The sequence below is a fragment of the Sparus aurata genome, chromosome 7 (assembly GCF_900880675.1).
Source record: "Sparus aurata chromosome 7, fSpaAur1.1, whole genome shotgun sequence".
Taxonomy (NCBI): domain Eukaryota; kingdom Metazoa; phylum Chordata; class Actinopteri; order Spariformes; family Sparidae; genus Sparus; species Sparus aurata.
In genome coordinates this window covers 24141945-24160384 of record NC_044193.1, presented here as the reverse complement: position 1 = coordinate 24160384, position 18440 = coordinate 24141945, and the positions used below count along the sequence as shown (strand labels likewise).

The 18440-nt window shown below is 44.7% G+C and overlaps 1 protein-coding gene across 8 annotated transcripts in view; it reads right to left on the bottom strand.

The window, feature by feature from the left end:
* Window positions 1-12842, bottom strand: part of bsna (bassoon presynaptic cytomatrix protein a) — a 164463-nt gene extending 151621 nt beyond the window's left edge. For 3 of the 8 annotated variants that reach the window (XM_030422628.1, XM_030422626.1, XM_030422631.1), the window contains exon 1: window positions 11875-12486. In XM_030422628.1, the coding sequence (XP_030278488.1) occupies window positions 11875-12062 (188 nt within the window). In that variant the 5' untranslated portion in view covers window positions 12063-12486. Of the gene's footprint in view, window positions 1-11874 lie in introns of all 8 variants that reach the window. The other 5 variants (XM_030422632.1, XM_030422633.1, XM_030422630.1 and 2 more) reach the window with 2 other exon arrangements.
* Window positions 12843-18440: the final 5598 nt, after the last annotated feature.

The following is an 18440-nucleotide window of genomic DNA, read 5'->3' as shown; positions in this document are numbered from 1 at the left end:
GACGTACTGTGCTGTACATCACATGTAAATTATACATTATCAGCCACATAAAATCCCAAAGTCCTATAATTACTATAAAAAACATAGGTGCTTGCATATTTTTTAAATCTTTAGTATAGAAAATCCAACTTGACATGTGTGTGCCTTTCCTCTATTGCGTTTGTGGTGTTTATGTTTGCATATTATGTATGAGGTGAGGGTAACATGTGTGAGTGTGATCTTTACAGCACAGAGGTGAAGGTAAGCCCAGATGTCCTGGCTCAGACACAGACAGTGTTGTGTGGCAGATGTATTACCTGACCTGCACTGCAGACCCAACCACATATATTGAGGACATTTGCACTGAATGTGTTACAGAAGAGCTGTTATGCATGTCTGCTCGGTGCGAAGCCATCACTCCTGCACTGCTCCTGCAAAAAGCAGCCCGATGCTTCATTTTACGTTGGTTATTAGACAAGTGGCTTATTTGCTGATTGTTCTCAGTGCCAGGTTTACAAGGATTAAGCCTCTTCAATCCAAATGCGTTAAACTCTCTGCAGCAAATACAAGCCGACGGGAGAGTGAGCACCTGTATCCAGGTACATGCCAGGTCGGTCCCGATCTCAGTGTCTTGGCGGTTCTTCCCGGCCAGAGCTGGCTTATTAATCGTCCCCTGTCGTGTTGCTTTCTGGCAAAGATGGAGGAGCTGTGCAGTTGGGTTGTTGACCCTGCAGATGTTTGCGGTGCGGCGGGTCACAGCTCGCCTCAGAGCCGATCAATTTGTGAACACCAGAGCTTCACGCAGAAAGGATTTCTTGGCAGGGTGAGAGGACCCCTCAACCCCACAGTGAGATCACCTGAAACTGTGAAACCATTAGTTGTGAGATTCCTCCATGAAGAGTGGAAATTCATGTAAAAACTGTCATTCTGAGCCTCCAAACAATGATTAATATGTAATGCAAACCTCTGCTTAGTCTGTCGGATGAAAATACATTTAATTGCCTCTGTCAGATGAAGTTTTACTTAGTTTTAACTGCCTCCAAAAAAAACGTCTCTCTGTGCCTTCAGTCTGTACTCTGACTTTGGGGTTCAGAGGAACCTGAATTAGCATACAGTGAAAACATCTAAGTGCTTTTTTCAATGCTTGTGTCCTCTGACTCAAAAATCACAGCAGCAGTTCTGCAAGTATTCATACTGTCGCGTTCCTTAAATCAAATCCAGCCAAACCCAGTCACCAGAGTAATTGGAAAAAATGTAAAAACCCCTGATATGTTGAAACTTCACAATTCTTTCTGTTGCAACCTGACGTTTCTTCAGGTTTCATTTTCAATTTGATGTTGTGACAAAGCTGTGATCATGCCAAGGTTAGGGTTGGACACAAAAACCACTTGGTTGGTGTTAGGGAAAGATGACGTTTTGGCCCAAAATACCTGTTTTGGTCCCTAAAACATGGCTAGAAATTGTCCTGTGGTCTCATTAATAACACCCGGCTTTGTCGCCACAAACACGGCTGGAAATGGCCCAACTTTCAGGTATCCAATTGCGGGCAGTGGCTGAGTAGCCATGTCGCCTGTAACTCCATCACCACCCTCTCCACCTCCAGGCATAACAGCCAGGTCTTGAGCGTGTAACCTGAATGTGATATGACACTTTTTGTTAAAATGTCTATATGGTACGTGGCCTGTGACACATCTTAATGTGAATGTATCAGCAGTTTGCAGAAATGTGACATACCAACATTTCATCCTGGGATGTTAATATGGATGCAATCCTGATGTGACTGGGTCCAGGAGGCACTAACATGAGATAAACGAGGAAAACGTCTAGTTTAAAAGTGAAGACCTTCCTCACATTGCAAAATATTAAAAGAAAGTATTCAATCAGTGCTTGTTGAGGGGAAGCTTAATATAATCTCTTCCTGTTTGGGTTTGTTCGCTGAACATATTTTAAAAACGATGGCGCAAAAACTTTTATAAGATCGTGAAAAGATGTAGCCGATCAAAGCACTGCTCTCAGACACATCAAAGGCAGTATATGTCTATTTCAGCCGATAGCTCAGCAAACAAATGGTCTCTGATGGAGAGATTTGATCTTAATTATGCGGTTTGAGGGGTTATTAAGGAACATGAATGATGATTAAGCTTTGAATAACCCTTTTCTGGCCTTGAAGGGCTAATCAGTAAGCTCTGGATGGCAAAGATTTTCTGTGGGAAAAAAAAAAAAATGCAGATGTTTGGCACTAAGAGCTCCCAAAGTGAAAAACAGGGACCAAGTAAACTATTTCCTTCAAAGGAGTCATTTGTATGGTCTGTTACGGTGGATGACCAGTGTCCTCAACAGCCCTGTTTGTACCCCACCCCTGTGGCATTGTGGGAACCAGCAGCGTTGGCTGAGTTGGTTGAGGCAGCGCTGCACTTTGCTAACAACATGAGGTCAGGGCCGACCAGACCAGTGTCTGTTACAAATCCCCACTGAGCCCTGGAGGACAAATGCAGCACTCCAGGACCGACAGCCAAAAACCAGGAAGCCTCCGTAATCTGACGTCTGACCCGTCACCTCGCAGAGATTCAGAGGGTGTGTCCTGTCTGCGATGTGTCACCAACTTTGCCGTGTCCAAACAGGTCTGTTATCTGCTCCGTTATAAACACTGTGCGGCCTGATACACATTGTAAAAGGGATATTCCACAACAAAACTTTTGAGTACCAAACGCCAAAAGGAAGCAAACCGGTTTGTGCTCTGTGTCAAATGTTTTTTCGAATGTTCTAGAGTTCTCATTTGCTGTGTATGTGTTTTTTTTAATTGAGCTAAATCAAAAGCATAAATCATTTGTCTTGCTTATTATGCAGAGTCAAACATCACCAGCCACTTTGAAAGTTATTTTTTAAAGGTTTGAGGCATGTTTGGACCAAAAATTTAATGAATGTATTCAATTGACATGTGAAAAGTTCGATTTCTGGACAACCCTGCCCTCTTAACCTCGTCTTCAAAGGGCCAAGTGGTCGCTTGTTTTTCCAACCAGCTGATTTAAAGGTCAAAGGCCTCAACACCAGAACAATAAGAATCACTGAGAAATTTGGAGACGTGGGCTGATATTGACAGTTGTGTTTCGGGGTGTGACCTCACAGATTGTCATGCTGGGATGTAGCAGCACTACCGAAGGAACAGCAGGAGACTCTTTAGGGGGATAGTCTGTGCGCCACTATAATATTGACCCGCCATGTCTACGTATACCAGGACAAATTCTTACACATTGGATTGCAGTTTTCTCTCTGTCCCCAATAGATAATCCATTATCCACCAGTGTCTTTCCTGTGATTCCACAGATTTCGGCCCCGCTCAGATATCCGTATCGTTTCTGTTCAATCTATTTCTGGGTTTCACTCATAAGCTCCAGCGACAGCATCTATTTGCCGAAAACTAATACTGCCTTGGTCTGTGATATTGCGCTTATTGCCATCTTATCTCCCGATGCAGCCACCCAAACACATTTAGTATTTGGAGGGCCCCGCAAACATGGCCTCCAGATAACAGGGCGTGTAAATATATAGAGAGCCTCTGTCTGGGTCTCGCCCACCGTCTCGCACATCCACAAACACACAATTTGTAAAAAATCTCACCCTTTTTCAAGCTCACACACTAACACGCCCACAGACAGGAGCACAATCGCTCTTATTTCTCGCTCACAGTCGCCCTCTAGTAGCACGTTAAGATTTGGAGGTCGTCTTGTGGATGAGGTCATTGAACCTTCAGGTGATTAAAGATGGTGACTAAGATTCTGCTCACTGACTTTCCGGGTAGGAGACAGAAAGTCGACCTTTCAGGCCAGGACGGCATATTCCAACTGTATGAAGAGACGAGGACTTTACCATAAAGAGATCACATTAAAGAGATTTAGATAAAAAATACCATCCTGGTTTTTAGTTTAATTCAAGGCAAAACCTGCTTTTGCTCTAAGCGCATTTACATCCACATATATACATTTATTTTCCTTGTCATATCAATTGTTCCTGTCTGCACAGTAAAACACTTTGGATTAAGTTAAATTGAGGGACTGCTCTGAGATCTTTCCCTGTGGTGTGTTCACGTACGCTCTGACACCAAATTACGCTACATACTGCTTGTTTGCTGGGTTTGATTCTCAATAAACAAATTTCATGATAGTGACGCCTTAAATGAGCCAAACCCCAGGACAGTTTTGAAAAATGGTCCCTGCTCACCACGATAACAAAACTGTGTCCTGTGAGTGCAGCTGAGCTATCACAGGCACGAACTGTAGCTGCGAGTGAAATCCCATGGTTTTCTGCAAGTCACAGATCTCTCCCTGAGAGTAAGTGAGCAGAATATGCAAATCGAGTTTTTCCTGAAGCTGTCAGGACGGCTCAGAGATTTGTGCTGAAATATAAACCCTCTCAAATGCATTTTGTTGTTGTGCGATAACATTATCACTCCAGTTTTTGGGGAGTTTCATGTCGTCTTTACTGTCACCTGTTCTTCTGTGGGCTGATCGACTCATTGAACTCTCCAAGAACATAGATGCGTGTCCCCTATGAATCCCAGTTCACCATGAATAATAAAGCTGAAATCACCTGAACAATTGAACAAGTTATCTTGATGATGATGAAAGATGAAACAACAGAGCTTTTTACCTTCTTTTAGCTCCTTGTTTTGGTTTAAGGTCAACTACAAATTAAATTGTCGTTCCAGAGGGAAGCAGGTTTGCAAAAGCAGCCCACTGATCTGCATCCAATCCGATGACATTGTTGGAGTCATTAGGGACAGTTTAAAAACTAATGATCAAAATCGATACACAGAGCTCGAGATATCACCTTTTTTATTCCACGCATTCTTCTTCCTTTTCAAAACTTGGTGCCTACATTACCCACAATGCAACTAAGCCACTGAGTGATGTCACTTGAGGCGGTTGATGTGATTACACGCAGCTTCCTCTGGAGCCACAAAAATGGCTTTATAGTACTACCAGGACCTGTAAACGCACTCTAATTAAGTTAAGTAAAGTTTAAGTAAAATTGGTGGTGTTATCTTTCAATTGTTTAGTTCCATGTTAGTTCTATCTCTTATCTGCTGTTTTCAGTGAACAACCTCCAATAAGTCCACTGGTCACTACCTGCCCTGCACCAAAATACATTTAAAATTAATTGCTGCTGCTTTAATTTGAAATGAATGCAGCAGCATGTCGTGAAGCTGAAAAGCGAGATATTTATTTCAGGAGTTGTTGGAGACCTCAACAGAGCTCAGGGGAGAGTGAATATCGGCCTCACATTCATCAGGTGGAGGCAAACACAGCTCCATTGTGATGATAATGTTACTGCGTGCCTATTGAATGTGTAAATACCAGGCAGCTGTTTGCTAGCTTGAGACAAGGACAGCTTCCAGTTCCGTGTTAATATACCTATTGTGCTGCAGCACCAGTTAACATGCTGTTTGTGAGAAAGGAAGCCGAGCTCGGATGAAGGACGAGAAGGGCAGACCAACTCAAACACCCACAGCTACGGCATTAGGCGTATGTCACCCACCGTGCATCTGTTCCAATTGAAACATTGGCCTACATTTACCGAGAATCACACCCAACAATCTTTGACCTCCCTGTCGATTTCAGACACAAAGGGCCAGAAGGAGGCCTGTAATCAGCCCACTCAGCACGTCAGGAACTGAATTGCATCAGCGTTTGTTCCACTGCTGATGTGAGGGAAAAAAATCACGTCACACTGAACAAAAGCCTCAGCAAAAAAAAAAGCCTTGATAACAAAGTCAGTTGTCCTGTACATTCACACCGAATACAGTAGTGACAGGCTGCTGCATGTGTGCACGTGGGGAAGTCACACTCACACACACACACACACACACACACACACACACACTACATGCATGCCTGTCAGGAAAGTGAAAATTTGTTTGAGTTGGTGTTGGTGTGTAGCATGTCAGACATATTCACACTTTCCTTCTCCGTCACTCTATCTATCTATCTATCTATCTATCTATCTATCTATCTATCTATGCTTTATAAGTGTATATAGGGAATAAACTATGACTGCCGGAGGGCGCAAGTCATCGAGCAGCACTTCACAGTTACTGGTCATACACACAAAACAAGTAGTCATGCATAACACACACACACACACACACAACACACACAACATTCATCTGCGCACATTTTCACAAACATACACACAAATGTACACACAGCCCGGCCTATATGTGACAAATACGCCCACGAGCATGAGTGAGAGTAGAGGCAGATGTACACAGTGAACATGATGCCACAGCAAATGAAGGGTCTGCTCCGTGTGAGAGCTCACACACGTGTCCTTAACGACTCTGTAAGGACACTCCCACACAGAGTTCAAAAGCCTGCGAACTACCCCCCATCAGATAGTTAGAACTGAGGAAGCCTCTTGAATGAGAGGTGAAACATCACACGGGACCGAAACAAGACCAGTTGCCTACGATACAGCACTTTGAATGACCGTGACCTGGATGACTGAGAACCTTCATCAACACTCTGTGCTGCACATCTAAAGCCCTCTCGTTCTCTCGTTCTCTCTGCCTTTTCTTCAGCCATCTGGATATCGAGCTTTCTGACGCCATTTCTCACTTGACAATGTTGCGACATACCTCGATTTCTCTCTTGTATTATTCAATGTTTGGTTTGAGCCCTGTATAACACTGCATGTTGAAATCGGCTATAGCCCCTCAACCACAATTTAAACTAGGATCTGCATCAAATTGTTCTGACTCATAGATACTGTACACCTAAATACACCTGATTTCATAAAGATCCTTTCTCTAAGCTGACATATACGTATGTTACATAAAAAATAATAATAAATATGTGTTTTTCTATATATTTCCGGTTGTTCCTGGATGATCCCTGACCGGTGGTAACATTTTTACACACCGTTTTGATTTATCACCACCCTGATTTATCACTCCCTTCCCCCTTCCTTCATCCCTTTAGGTCTGATCCCATTGTATAGCCAGCTACGCTTAATCTATTTCTTTCTACCTACCTCCCTCTTTCCTTTTACTCTCACTATCTCGCTCTCTCTCTCTCTCTCTCTTTATCTGTACTCCCATACCCTATATAGCACTAAGGTTGTATCTCCTCGTAAAGGCAGAGCCATTTATATGCCGCTGGTTATTGGTGGAAAAAGGGGGCGAGGAGGGAGAGGGAGAGATAGAGATAGAGGGGAGGGGATAGTCACAGGAGGAGTGAGTGTACAGTATATTTACAGAGGCTGTGCTCTCATGAAGAGCGACAGCATCAGTTGCTCAAGCAACGACACGTCCCCAGATGACATACGATTATGATCAAGAGACAAACCCTGTAGTGGCCATGGCAATTATGACGGAAGCAAAGGAGGAAGTCAGGGGATGTTATTATAGACAAGACTAAATGTTGGCAGTGTAGGTCTTTGCAAACCATGGATATGTATTTTTAGGTTCAGTTTTGTTTTTTATGTCGTCAGAACGCTGTGCTCATTGTCTGGTCTTGTGGTTAGGGTTTGGAAAAGATCCTGTTTTGGTTAAAAATACCTGTTTCGGTCAATACAAACACAACAGGAAAGTGACAATGACACATTTTGTAAAATGTCAATGTGGCATGCAGACAATGTAACGTACAAATGTGAACGTCTCAATGGTTTGCAGGATGTGAAGGAATAACCATTTAGACATTATGATATTGATGCTTTTGGTTGCAAAGCATGTTTGGCAAGCTAACCAGCTAGCCTCGAGCTTGTGTGCTAGCAGTGTAAACACTAACACTTCCTCAGTCATAAAATCCCAGTCCGTACTGCTAGCTAATCGTCGATAACTAGCCAACAGCAGCTACAACTACTCTGGTTTGTTCTGGGTATGAATTCAACTGCTGGCTAATTCCTACATATTGCACCTTTAACACCTTTGACTGTTTCTTGTTTCCAGCCAGTTTATGATTGTCAACATGATGATGTAGGCCTCAAACCTAAGCCATTTGGTGTAAGCACATTATAAACTGTATTTATTGTTCAACAATGATGTATAATGTTTCATTTAAAGGCACAAACAACCAATGTTGTACTTATGATCAAAAAACGTGTCATTCTAGAGGTAATGGACAAGCGACGTATTCCGTCGTTTTATTTTGAAGGAATTGCTGTCTTTGCAGATGCACGGTAATGCATTGTTTTAAGACAAAAACAAACAGACCTGATCCACATTGCGTATCACACATTATCATTGTAAAGCAACATTTTGTCTTACTGCCTGTCTGTCATCATTGTTGTATAAAAACTATTAATAAACATGTGTGTCACATTGTGTCATATGTTCCCGTACAACCTTGGACATTGATACTGTTGTGTATCTTCAGTTTATTCAAATAGTGTCTCACTGCCTTAAAAAGATTAAAGGATACAAAACATGTCTCCATCCGTGGCTGGAAATAGTCCCCCCAACACCCCGGGAAAAAATGCACTGTTTTCTCCCGTTTGATTAACTTCCTCTAACAACTGCAGTGCCCAGCTGTTGAGGAAAGGCACAGAGCCTTGTCGAAGTGCATTTTTAAAGATTTATATGGGCTCAGGGGCCCGAGAGCCGCCTCACACAGACTGAAGGACAATAAGAAAGCATGGGAGACGGACCAACACATTGTTTGGTTTTGTTCAAAATGAGGACATTTGAATAGCGGCGTTCATCCTTTGCAGAAAAAACAAACCTTGCTGCTTTAGATTAATATCATAAATGGCACGAAACAATAACTGAGTGGCATGTTAATTCAGACGGAGATTGGAAGACAAGAGAGGTGGAGGCGAAAGACAGAGGGAGGACCATGTAAGCGTGGCAGTGTGCAGAGACTGAGTGCAAAGGGGAGAGAGGGAGACGAAAGTAATAGGATGAGAGGGACGAGAGGAGCAAGAGACTGCAGGAGAAGGAATGAGGGAGAGCGACAGCCTCTCTCCAGTATACAGAACGCGAGTGTGCAAAGGATACAGAGGGAGACGGAGAGGAAAAACGAGGGTGAGAGGGAGAGGGAAAGACAGCGGCAGGGATGGGGGAGCAGGAGAGAGAGTGATAGGAGGAGGCAGTGAGGCAGAGCAGTGAGGGAGAGGGAGAGGGAGAGAGAGGGAGTGTGTGAGAGTGTTTGAGAGTGTGTGAGAGTGTGTGAGAGCGGGAGAGAGAGGGGGCAGGGGGGCGAGCAAACACGCTCTGCACGTGATTGAATCTGTTCACATGGCCTTGTATTCGGCCATTATAAATACCTAATGTGAGGCAGTGCGTGCTGCAAAAAAAAAGAAAGAAAGAAAAGACCCCTCGCATTTTTTCTACTCGGAATGAATTTGAAATGTGGGCGGCAATTTAGAGCTCTGAAAGCGGGAGCGCAGAAAACACCACATGTTTTCTTGTTTGGGTTTTTTTTTTTTTTTTTATAAAAGCAGCTTCACTGCGACTCCCTTTAAACAGAGTGATGCAGAGATAATTCATCAGAACATGTTCGGCTCTGAAGCTGTCATCTGCTCTCTGAGTCCCTGTGTTACATAATGATGGATAGGCCTGTGCTGCTAGGCTCCTCTCTCCTGCAGAGGAATGAATCAAACACGGTATGTGTCCTAAATATAACCCGCACACACTCACACTCACAAACACACACTGGTGTGTGTAGGCCAGCTGTAGCCCTACTCATTACCACTCGGCATTATTTCCACAACCTGATTCGGTCTCTCTGTGGCTGCGGGAGGCTTTTATGGATGAGGTGGTACAGTAAGTTAGGTTCCCTGGATTGTAAGAGAAGAGAACAGTGCTGCACCTGCATCAGAGGAGCCACGCTAAAGGAGAGATAGGAGCTGCAGGTGTTGTGCCGTGTATTGTATCGTGCAGATGTGATGTCAGGTTATTTTGGGACATAGAGCATGTCACGGTGTTGGGTTCATTGGATGGTGTGGTGGAGTGTGTGTAAGTTGAAATGATTTCAAACTATTGTACTTGTGTACATTTGTTGTCATGAAAACAAGTATGAATTTCCTGTGAGGTCTGGTCGTGTGTGCAGAGGCGCAGGAGTGGCATCGCAGGCAAATGTTTGGGGCCGCCCAAAGAAATTTGGGGGAAAGGGGTAGCCCGGTGGCCGTTCATATTGGCACATGGTAATGACAACTATAAGCCCATTCAACCTCCCATAAATGCATTAAACTGTGCACCACAAAATCAGTGATTAATGATTTGATGATCACTGGCCTTATAATAAGTTGGGTTATGTAATGGGTTAATTACAAATGACAATAGTCGAAGTTTTAAAGTTCTGGTGTTAAAGTTCATTATTTTTTTAAATTCTACTAATGTGAACTTTCGAAGAGAAAGGTGTGAATTTTCCCAAATTTCCTTAATCGGTGAATGCTGTTTTTAGGGGGCCCCTTCAAAATTTCACCCTGGGCCCCTGCAGACTCAAAAAAAATGCCACTGTGTGTTTGTGTGTGTGTGTATGTGTGTGTAAGGTACAGCAAGTTTTAGTGGCCATGTATGATAACATACATCATGACTTGATAGGGTTTGGTATTATGTGAATGGAACAGGAGATGGCTTTAAATTGGCTGAGTTTGATTTTTACCACCATATAATCCAACATGGTATGGTACAGACATTATGGAATGGTAAAGTATGGCATAATAGGCTAATGAAGGTTCTCAGTTATCCAGGTCATGGTAATTGTAAGGGCTGTATGATAGGCAACTGGACTTCAGTTCACTTCAGTTACAATAACATATATGTTATAATATGTTGTGGTATATCATGGTATTGTACTGTATGGTATGGTAAAATATGATATAGTATGTCATGGTTTGTTATGGTGTGCTATTGTGTAGTATTGTATAATATGTAATGGGATGGTATGATATAATACATTGCGGTACGATATGGCATGGCATCGTATGGTATGGTATGTTATGGTACTGTATATTATGGTATGGCAGGTTGGTCAAGCAGCCTTCGTGTGTCAGACCTCTCTACGTCATTAATGGGAAATGTTGGCGCTGCAGATAGTAGCAGTACTACACACACACACACGCACACACACATACACACACAGCATCATCAAACACACGCTTACACAGCCAGGCAGGCAAGCCCCTTCACGTACACACACGCGCGCGCGCACACATGCAGCACTGATACACACACGCTCAGCATCCCACCCTACCCCCCTCCCCCAAACACACACACAGTCACGCACACACACACACACCTCCTCGCCCATGCGGAAACAAGCGAGAGTATTTGGCGCTTCAGCTGCACCACATCTCCACCACACAACACACAAACGTGTCATGATCACGCATAAGCGACATCAAATATTTTAAATGATCATCGAGATCAAATAGAAGTGTGTGTTAAAAAATCTTTTTAAAAAACATGTCCCGCCTGACACACTACGCCAGAGCCGAGCCGAGCAGAGGGGAGGAGGAAATACTATCCCGGCACATGACAGCCAGCAGCCCTGACACAGCGCACCGTGGGCACGGAGGTTTGTAGAGCACCTTTACAGACAATGTCACACCGAACCACAGCATGTCACAGAGAGGCGTTCAGGGTCCGTTCAGCCACTGCTGCGCCTGTAGCGCTCCAGCACCGCGGACAGCTCCGTGGTTTGTCAGGCTGACGGGATCACTCCTCTGCTGCTAGTAACAGCCCGTGTGTCCTTCTTAGAGAGGGAAACACTTAGTGACACCCTGTTAATCCCACCCCTGTAAAAATCAGAACCAGACGACATCTGCTCCTGTGTCAGCCATCAACCGTTTCCGTGTGAACACACACACACACAGACACACACACGGGGATGTAGTAGAGTACTTCCAAACCCAATCTACCCGAAACACCTCCACCACCACCACTGCTGCTCCTACCTCGTCATCCCCATCCCTGGGCCTCCGACTCCCATCCCTCCCCCGGCAGCGGCTCCGTTGACCGGCTTCATGTGCTGTCCTGCCCCCGGTCCTGCTGCGGGTCCTCCGGGCATCATCGACCCCATCATCCCGGCGGCTCCAGGCTCACCGGGCTGCCCACCGCCCTCCATGCTCGCTTCGTTCCCCATCTCGGCTCAGGAGACGGGAGGAAGGTGGAGAAAGGTGTTCGGACGGATCGGCGGCGTCGCTGTTATATCGCTGTGTTGTCTTTTCTCAACAATCAAAAGAGAATGAATAGAGGAAAAAAAGGGGAGAGAAAACGCTGGGAGAGCGAAGTCAGCCTTGCTCCTCCATCACCGCCATCATCATCATCATCATCATCCTCGTCAGCTTCAGCACCAGTAGGCTGCCTCCTGACGTGGTGACGGGAGCGCGCCTCGCGGCCACGGTGAATGAGGAGGGGGCGCGGGGGAATAAAAGCGCGAGAGGCGAGAGAAAGCGAGATTAGATTAGATTAGATCGGAGTTAAATGAGCCCCGAGGGGCAGATCGGAGTCGCAGGAGAAGCAAGATTTGTATAAAACGAGCAATCTGGAGATAAATGAAAAGAAGGTAACTCTCTGACCTCCCAGCAGGCTGCCATCGTAAGGAAAACACGCAAATAGAAGGAAAATTCAATTATGTGTCGGCTTGTTTCCCCCATGAACATTAAATCCTCGTTTTACTGCTGTAATGTCCTCCAAGAATTCACCACATTCCGATTTATGCTCTCATATAAAAAACTAATTTTGGGCTCACCATCTCTAAATGTGGTGATAAAGCTCAACTACATGACAGATCCGCTAAGAGACAGACAGATGTTGAGAAAAAAAAATCAAAATAAATGATGTGAAAATTTAGCATCACTGTCTATCAATCCGAATCTCTGTCTATCTATATGTCCGTCTGGGTTTGACCAGAAACTTCTCCCACCGTCACATTACTGAAATTTGCCACCAGTTAGTCCAGAGGTGCGCAACCACAGGAGCGAGCACGCGCCGACGCTGAGGAGAGCGCGGAGTGGTGAGCGTGCGCGTTCACGCGACACTTTTCTCAGTGAAAAGAGGGCGCGCGGAGTGACGTGAACGCGCAGGAGGCGTAAGGATCGACTGCACCGGCGCGTCACGTGCTCAAAACACTCAGTGGTGTTACAGTACGCACCTGCTCGGTGCTCGTCTTCAGTTCAAGAATGAGTCTCTCCTGGTGCGTCACATTAGTGCGCATTTAGTTGTTGAACTGGACACGCTGGACGTACATCCGGACAGGAGGCTACAGCTTTTATGTGTATTGTAGAAATTGTGTTTTTTACTATAAATGTGATTTTAAGGAGATAATTGGAATTAAAAGCTATTAAAGCATTTATGAATATAAATTAAAGAAGCTTAAGGATATTTGACCATGGCAGATCTAAGTGTTGGCGAGCAGTTTGTTGTAAAATATTCAATAGAATCATTATTAACTCTCCTGAGAGAGTTATGTTTTAAGACCCATGGGTTCCTCCGTTATGAAGAAACATGTGAAAAAAAAGCCAAACATTTTCTAAATTAAAGTTGGTAAAGAGTCAAGCCAAGGTGCAGAAAACATTTTTTAACATAACATTAGAGGCAAGTCTCCTAATTTTCTTATAAACCGCTAGAAGAACTGGTGTCTGGATGTTTCCTCACCCTCTGTTACCTCAATTAAGTGGGCAACTGCCCCGTGGCTGCAGACCCTCAGGGGCCCACATTCATTGTGCTTCTCTTAGCTTGTTGTCATTTAATTATCTGAAAATCTATCTTGGGATTAAGGGAAACTGAAGCTCTTGACCAACTGATCAAGTCCCCGTGTTTTATCTTCATGTGTCCAGAGCTATAAACAGGAACTTTTTTTAATCCTAGGTTGTTTAGCATTACAAATGTAAGTTTTAATTAGTGACTGCTGATCTGTATTTTCTGTGTCATTCTCTACAAACACAGTACATTTCGCCTACAAAAATGAAAAAGAAAACAACTTGTGTGATATGTGCATTATTGTAAACTGTAAAGCCGACCAACAGTAGATTTTTAAAGGCCCAAAGACACAAGACGCGAAAAAAGACAATTCATTGGCTGATACCCCGCTCTAATGCTGGAGTTCTGCCTGTGAACTTGTAGGCGTGGGACGTTTGCATGTTAAAGTTGTTTACTTGTCACTCTGAAAACTACTGGGTGGACTCACTGAAGTTAAGACCGTTGTGTTGCTTAGGCCCATTCTGAACTGTCAGTGTCTCATAATAGTTGTATCACTGCCACTTTAAAAGTAAATCACTAAAACGTTTATAGTTAACACTTTAGAGATTATCTACGTCTGCAATACAGAGACGCAGTGCCTTTGGCTAAGCAGCATCTAATGCATTAGTAATGTCATACTTCAGCAAGCAACGTTAAGATGGTCATAGATTCAAAATAAAGGCCGTCTTATATGACGTTAACTGTCATTTGGTTATCAATGATCACAGGTGGGCACTGACATCACCTTGATGTTTTTTGTGTGCTTCACCCATACCCATCGATTAATCAGTCGACCTGTAAATATCACTGGCGTAGCTCGTGTCTCCACACAGGTAACTGCGTCCCTGCGTGTGTCCAAATCTACATGATCCGCAAATCCAGGATGAATTGTGTTTAACCACAATCAGACAGTGAACGGGGGCACACAGCTGGGTTTTGCCCCGAGGCTCACCGGTGGGCTGATCTGGGCCTGTCTGCTGCGGTGGTCATCACTGTAGAGCTGCACTTGAAGCCACTCCAGTCGGTAACTGGGGTAGAGAGGAAGCCAAAGAGCTGAATACAAAGGCGAACACCTTTTTAAAAAAAATTCAGAATCACAGTTACTTTTCTAGCTGCGGTTCCTTCGTTTGTGTTGCAGTGCAGCTGAAACGTTTTCCGGGTGTGACCACCGGCCTTGCAGGTCATGAGAAGACTTTACCTCGGTTATGTTGAACTTGACCGGAAACTGTTCAGCGTCACTATTGGTTGGAGTGAGGAGAAAACAGCATCAACAAGAAAAAAAACCTATTTAGAGGAAGGGAGAGTTTGAGTGAAACTCAAAAGTGAAAAAGTCCATCCCAGACAACAAAGTCGGTCAGATAACCGCCTCCGAGCGGCGCGTTCCCCTCCTCGGGCCGCTGGGAAAAGGTCCACTCTCTCTGTTCCGGTGCCAAGTGTCCCCCTCTGAGGGCCGGGCTTTAAAGAGACAATTAAACCCTGCCCGCTAACTTCAACGCCGCGTGTCTACTGTGCGGTATCTTTTCCCAGCATAGACGGAAGAGACAAAGTGGCGCTGGTGCTGCATCGGCAAAAAGATAGAGAGAAACAACTCTGCTCTAAGCTTCTTTCAGCTTTCACATTTCCCAAATAAAGCCATTAGTTTTCATTCCAGACCGTTTTGTTTTCTCTCTCGGTGACAGTCTGTTAGTCCAGGGCTGAAACCCGGCGCGACCTCGTTCACGTTTTAAACACGTCGAGAGATTGCGTTTTGGAGAGCTTTTAACGAGGTCGCACCGCGGATGACGAAAAAAGGATGACACGCAACAAGAGAAAACAAAATCTGAATGTCAACCGGAGCTTAAAGGAAAATTCACTCATAAATGTATAAATACTATCGCAGGTTGTTTAAGCTGAGTCCTCTCTGGATGACAGTAAACGTGACCGCACTTGAAGGCATCACAGAACCCCGAACAGAACAGAGGAGGCACCCACAACAGGTGAAACACCTGTCTGCCACATACAACACACACTTTCAGGCTTGAAGAGAGCAGAGTGTGGATGAAAACTACCGTCATCCTGCAGACCTTGAAGAGAGTGAGGGAAGCTCCACGACGAGAAATCACAGAGTTAAAGAGGCACTCAAATGTAACAATGCTGAAATTCATTCAAAGGGATGCAAATGGGGAGAGAGCAACTCCCCAGGGACAGCCCAGCGAGGTGCCAAACTCGGTCAGATTTTGGCTCTGTACCAGCACGGATAAGGACGAGGAACACTCCACTAAATATACACTAACTGACTTTGGTGACAATGCAGTATTTTCACTACAACGAGGCGGAAAAGCCCAAGTGTGACCGTCCGCCGTCTTTCCCTCCGTGTGTGAGATTTGTGAAATGTTTCAGATCTGCACTTGAAGAGCGCATAAATCACAAAAGCGGCCATGCAGATGTTTCGGGGGGGTGGGGGTTTGCAGTGGGCTGGGGTGAGTCACAGGCCCACAGCGCAATTTTTCATTCTCAGTCTGCTGCTGTTTGACAGAGAGATCTGTGGTTCATGGCAGGTGCCTCGGACATTTGAACAAGGATATTCTTTCATGTCCTCTGGGAGCAGAGTGCTGTGGAGAGAATGTAAGCAGAAAGGTCAGCTCACCAGGCTCAGAGCTTTTAAACCCCCCCCCCCCCCAAAATGTGTGGGTTTTTTGGCTACCTGCGGGCATCAGACACAAGCTGTAAACACACTAAAAGACTCATTGTCATCTTTTAGAGTTGATATCGGGAATTTGATATGAAAAAGTTGGCTTATTTGCACATCCAGAAGATACGTGTCACCATTGAAAGTGAGTTGGAGTTGTGTGCTTGGCCATCTGTCCTCGTCCTGCTCAATATTGATCTCCACCTACTCCCGAAGATAACCCACTAAACTCTCCACTGTGTTCGCCAGGTCGCAACTAACGCAGTCCGCCTTGCATCTGGTGATGAGCCGGTAGTTGCAGAAACCGTTCACCGGAGAAAGACACCGATCAGAGCAGCGAGAGTGGATCAAAACATTACATTTGTGTGCTTGGAGCTGGAAGAGGCTGAAATTCTGTGTAGAGCTGAGAAAAACTACTGAGGCAGGTTAGAATTCATCATTACAAGCACCCATCTCACATAGAACTAGTCATTGAACGACTGTTAAAGGTGTAATATCTGAGAAATTACCAGAATTCAAAAATTGGCAGCAAAAATATGGGGGCAGCATAACCAGGGGGAGGAGGCTACCCTGCATGTTTTAGATGTTTCCCTGATCAGATTCAATGATCAGCTCCTCATCAAGCTCTGCTGAAGCCTGATGACGATCCATTCATTTGCATCGGGTGTGTTGCTGCAGGGAAACATCTCTAAAGCATGGAGGACCAGGATTGGAAAACAATCCATTCACATTCACAATGTCTAGAAATCCTTAAATCTGACATCATGAAACCTGCAGATTAAGCGATGCCTGTGAGGTAAGAGGATATTTTTTGTGTGTGCATTTAATCAGGAACGGCTGCTTAAAGAAGAGAAAGATCTAACGATCACACAAGTGCACAGGAGTAATGAAAGGTCTTTGAATGCATCGTCTTTTTTTTTTAATGAGTAGCTCCTTGCTCTGACTGGTCAAAAACTCTAATCACCTGTGAAATGATTTTGGTTCCATTCAGTCGATCAAACAGTGGTGCAAACACTCCCCTGCTGAGTCTTGGCTGACCGCAGTAAGCAAAAGGAACTTATAAACCGGCCTCAGGAGGCTATAAAATAATCACCAACATCTGTCATTTCTCCACGACCAGACTGCAATGGCAGGGGTCCAAGCGGTCTCTTTTCAATCTGCTATCACGAAGTGTCTGATGAATTGTGGAATCCAACATCCAAGTCTCTCGTCCAGCCTACGGTTTCCTGCTCCGGCTCCGAGTCCCGGCTGCTCGGGAAACCTGCAACACCAGAATCGATGGCTTTGACAGACTGACTCATTGACGCTGCTGTAGGGGCGAATACTTAAGGAGATTAAAATGAGCAACGTGCCAGCACTCCACTTCACTCAAAGCAACAGGCCAGGGCAGGGAAGCCCTATTGGTCAGCCGTGAATGGCTGATTGAATGACTGATAGGCGGGGTAGACCTCAATCAGCAGTTTTGCTGCCCAAGTCCAGAGGTAGCAACAGAGGAGACTGTTGTCGTCATCTGTCTCCATCCAGAGCGTCTGCCCTTCCTATGACTTCACCTCCTCTCACCAAACGACTCAGGGAAGAGGCACTAATGGCATTTCTAATCGCCCATTGTCTAGTTAAAGGGCTATACCACTGTTTGGAACCGTTTTCATGAATGTCACACAAAATGATTCATGATTCTTCAAACGCTGTGTTTTGCTTGAAAAGTACAAGTCTGACAAAGAAAAGGTTAAATTCATTCTTATTCCTCCATTAATCTGTGTTTCTCCATCTATAACAGGGTGCGATGAGGAAGTTATTTCTGTTTTCCCCCAAATAGGAAATTAAGCCAAGCCAAGGCTGCGACAGAAATAGTCTTTTCAATTTTTTCTTGACTGCGAAGATGATTAAAACGAAGCTGTCGGTGAGAGAGGTTATTAGTTGTTTTTGTTTTTTCTGGCTCCTTTGGCGAGTTGCGATGGCTGAGTAACAAGTGTCCCAGAGAGCCGAGACAGTGTGACCTAGCGCTCACAATAGGCCCTTTGCACAGCAGACATTTTGCCTTTTTCATGGCAGGAAGAGAACAGGAGGTATTTACAACATTAACCATGGCTGCATTCTGTTAAGGTGATACAG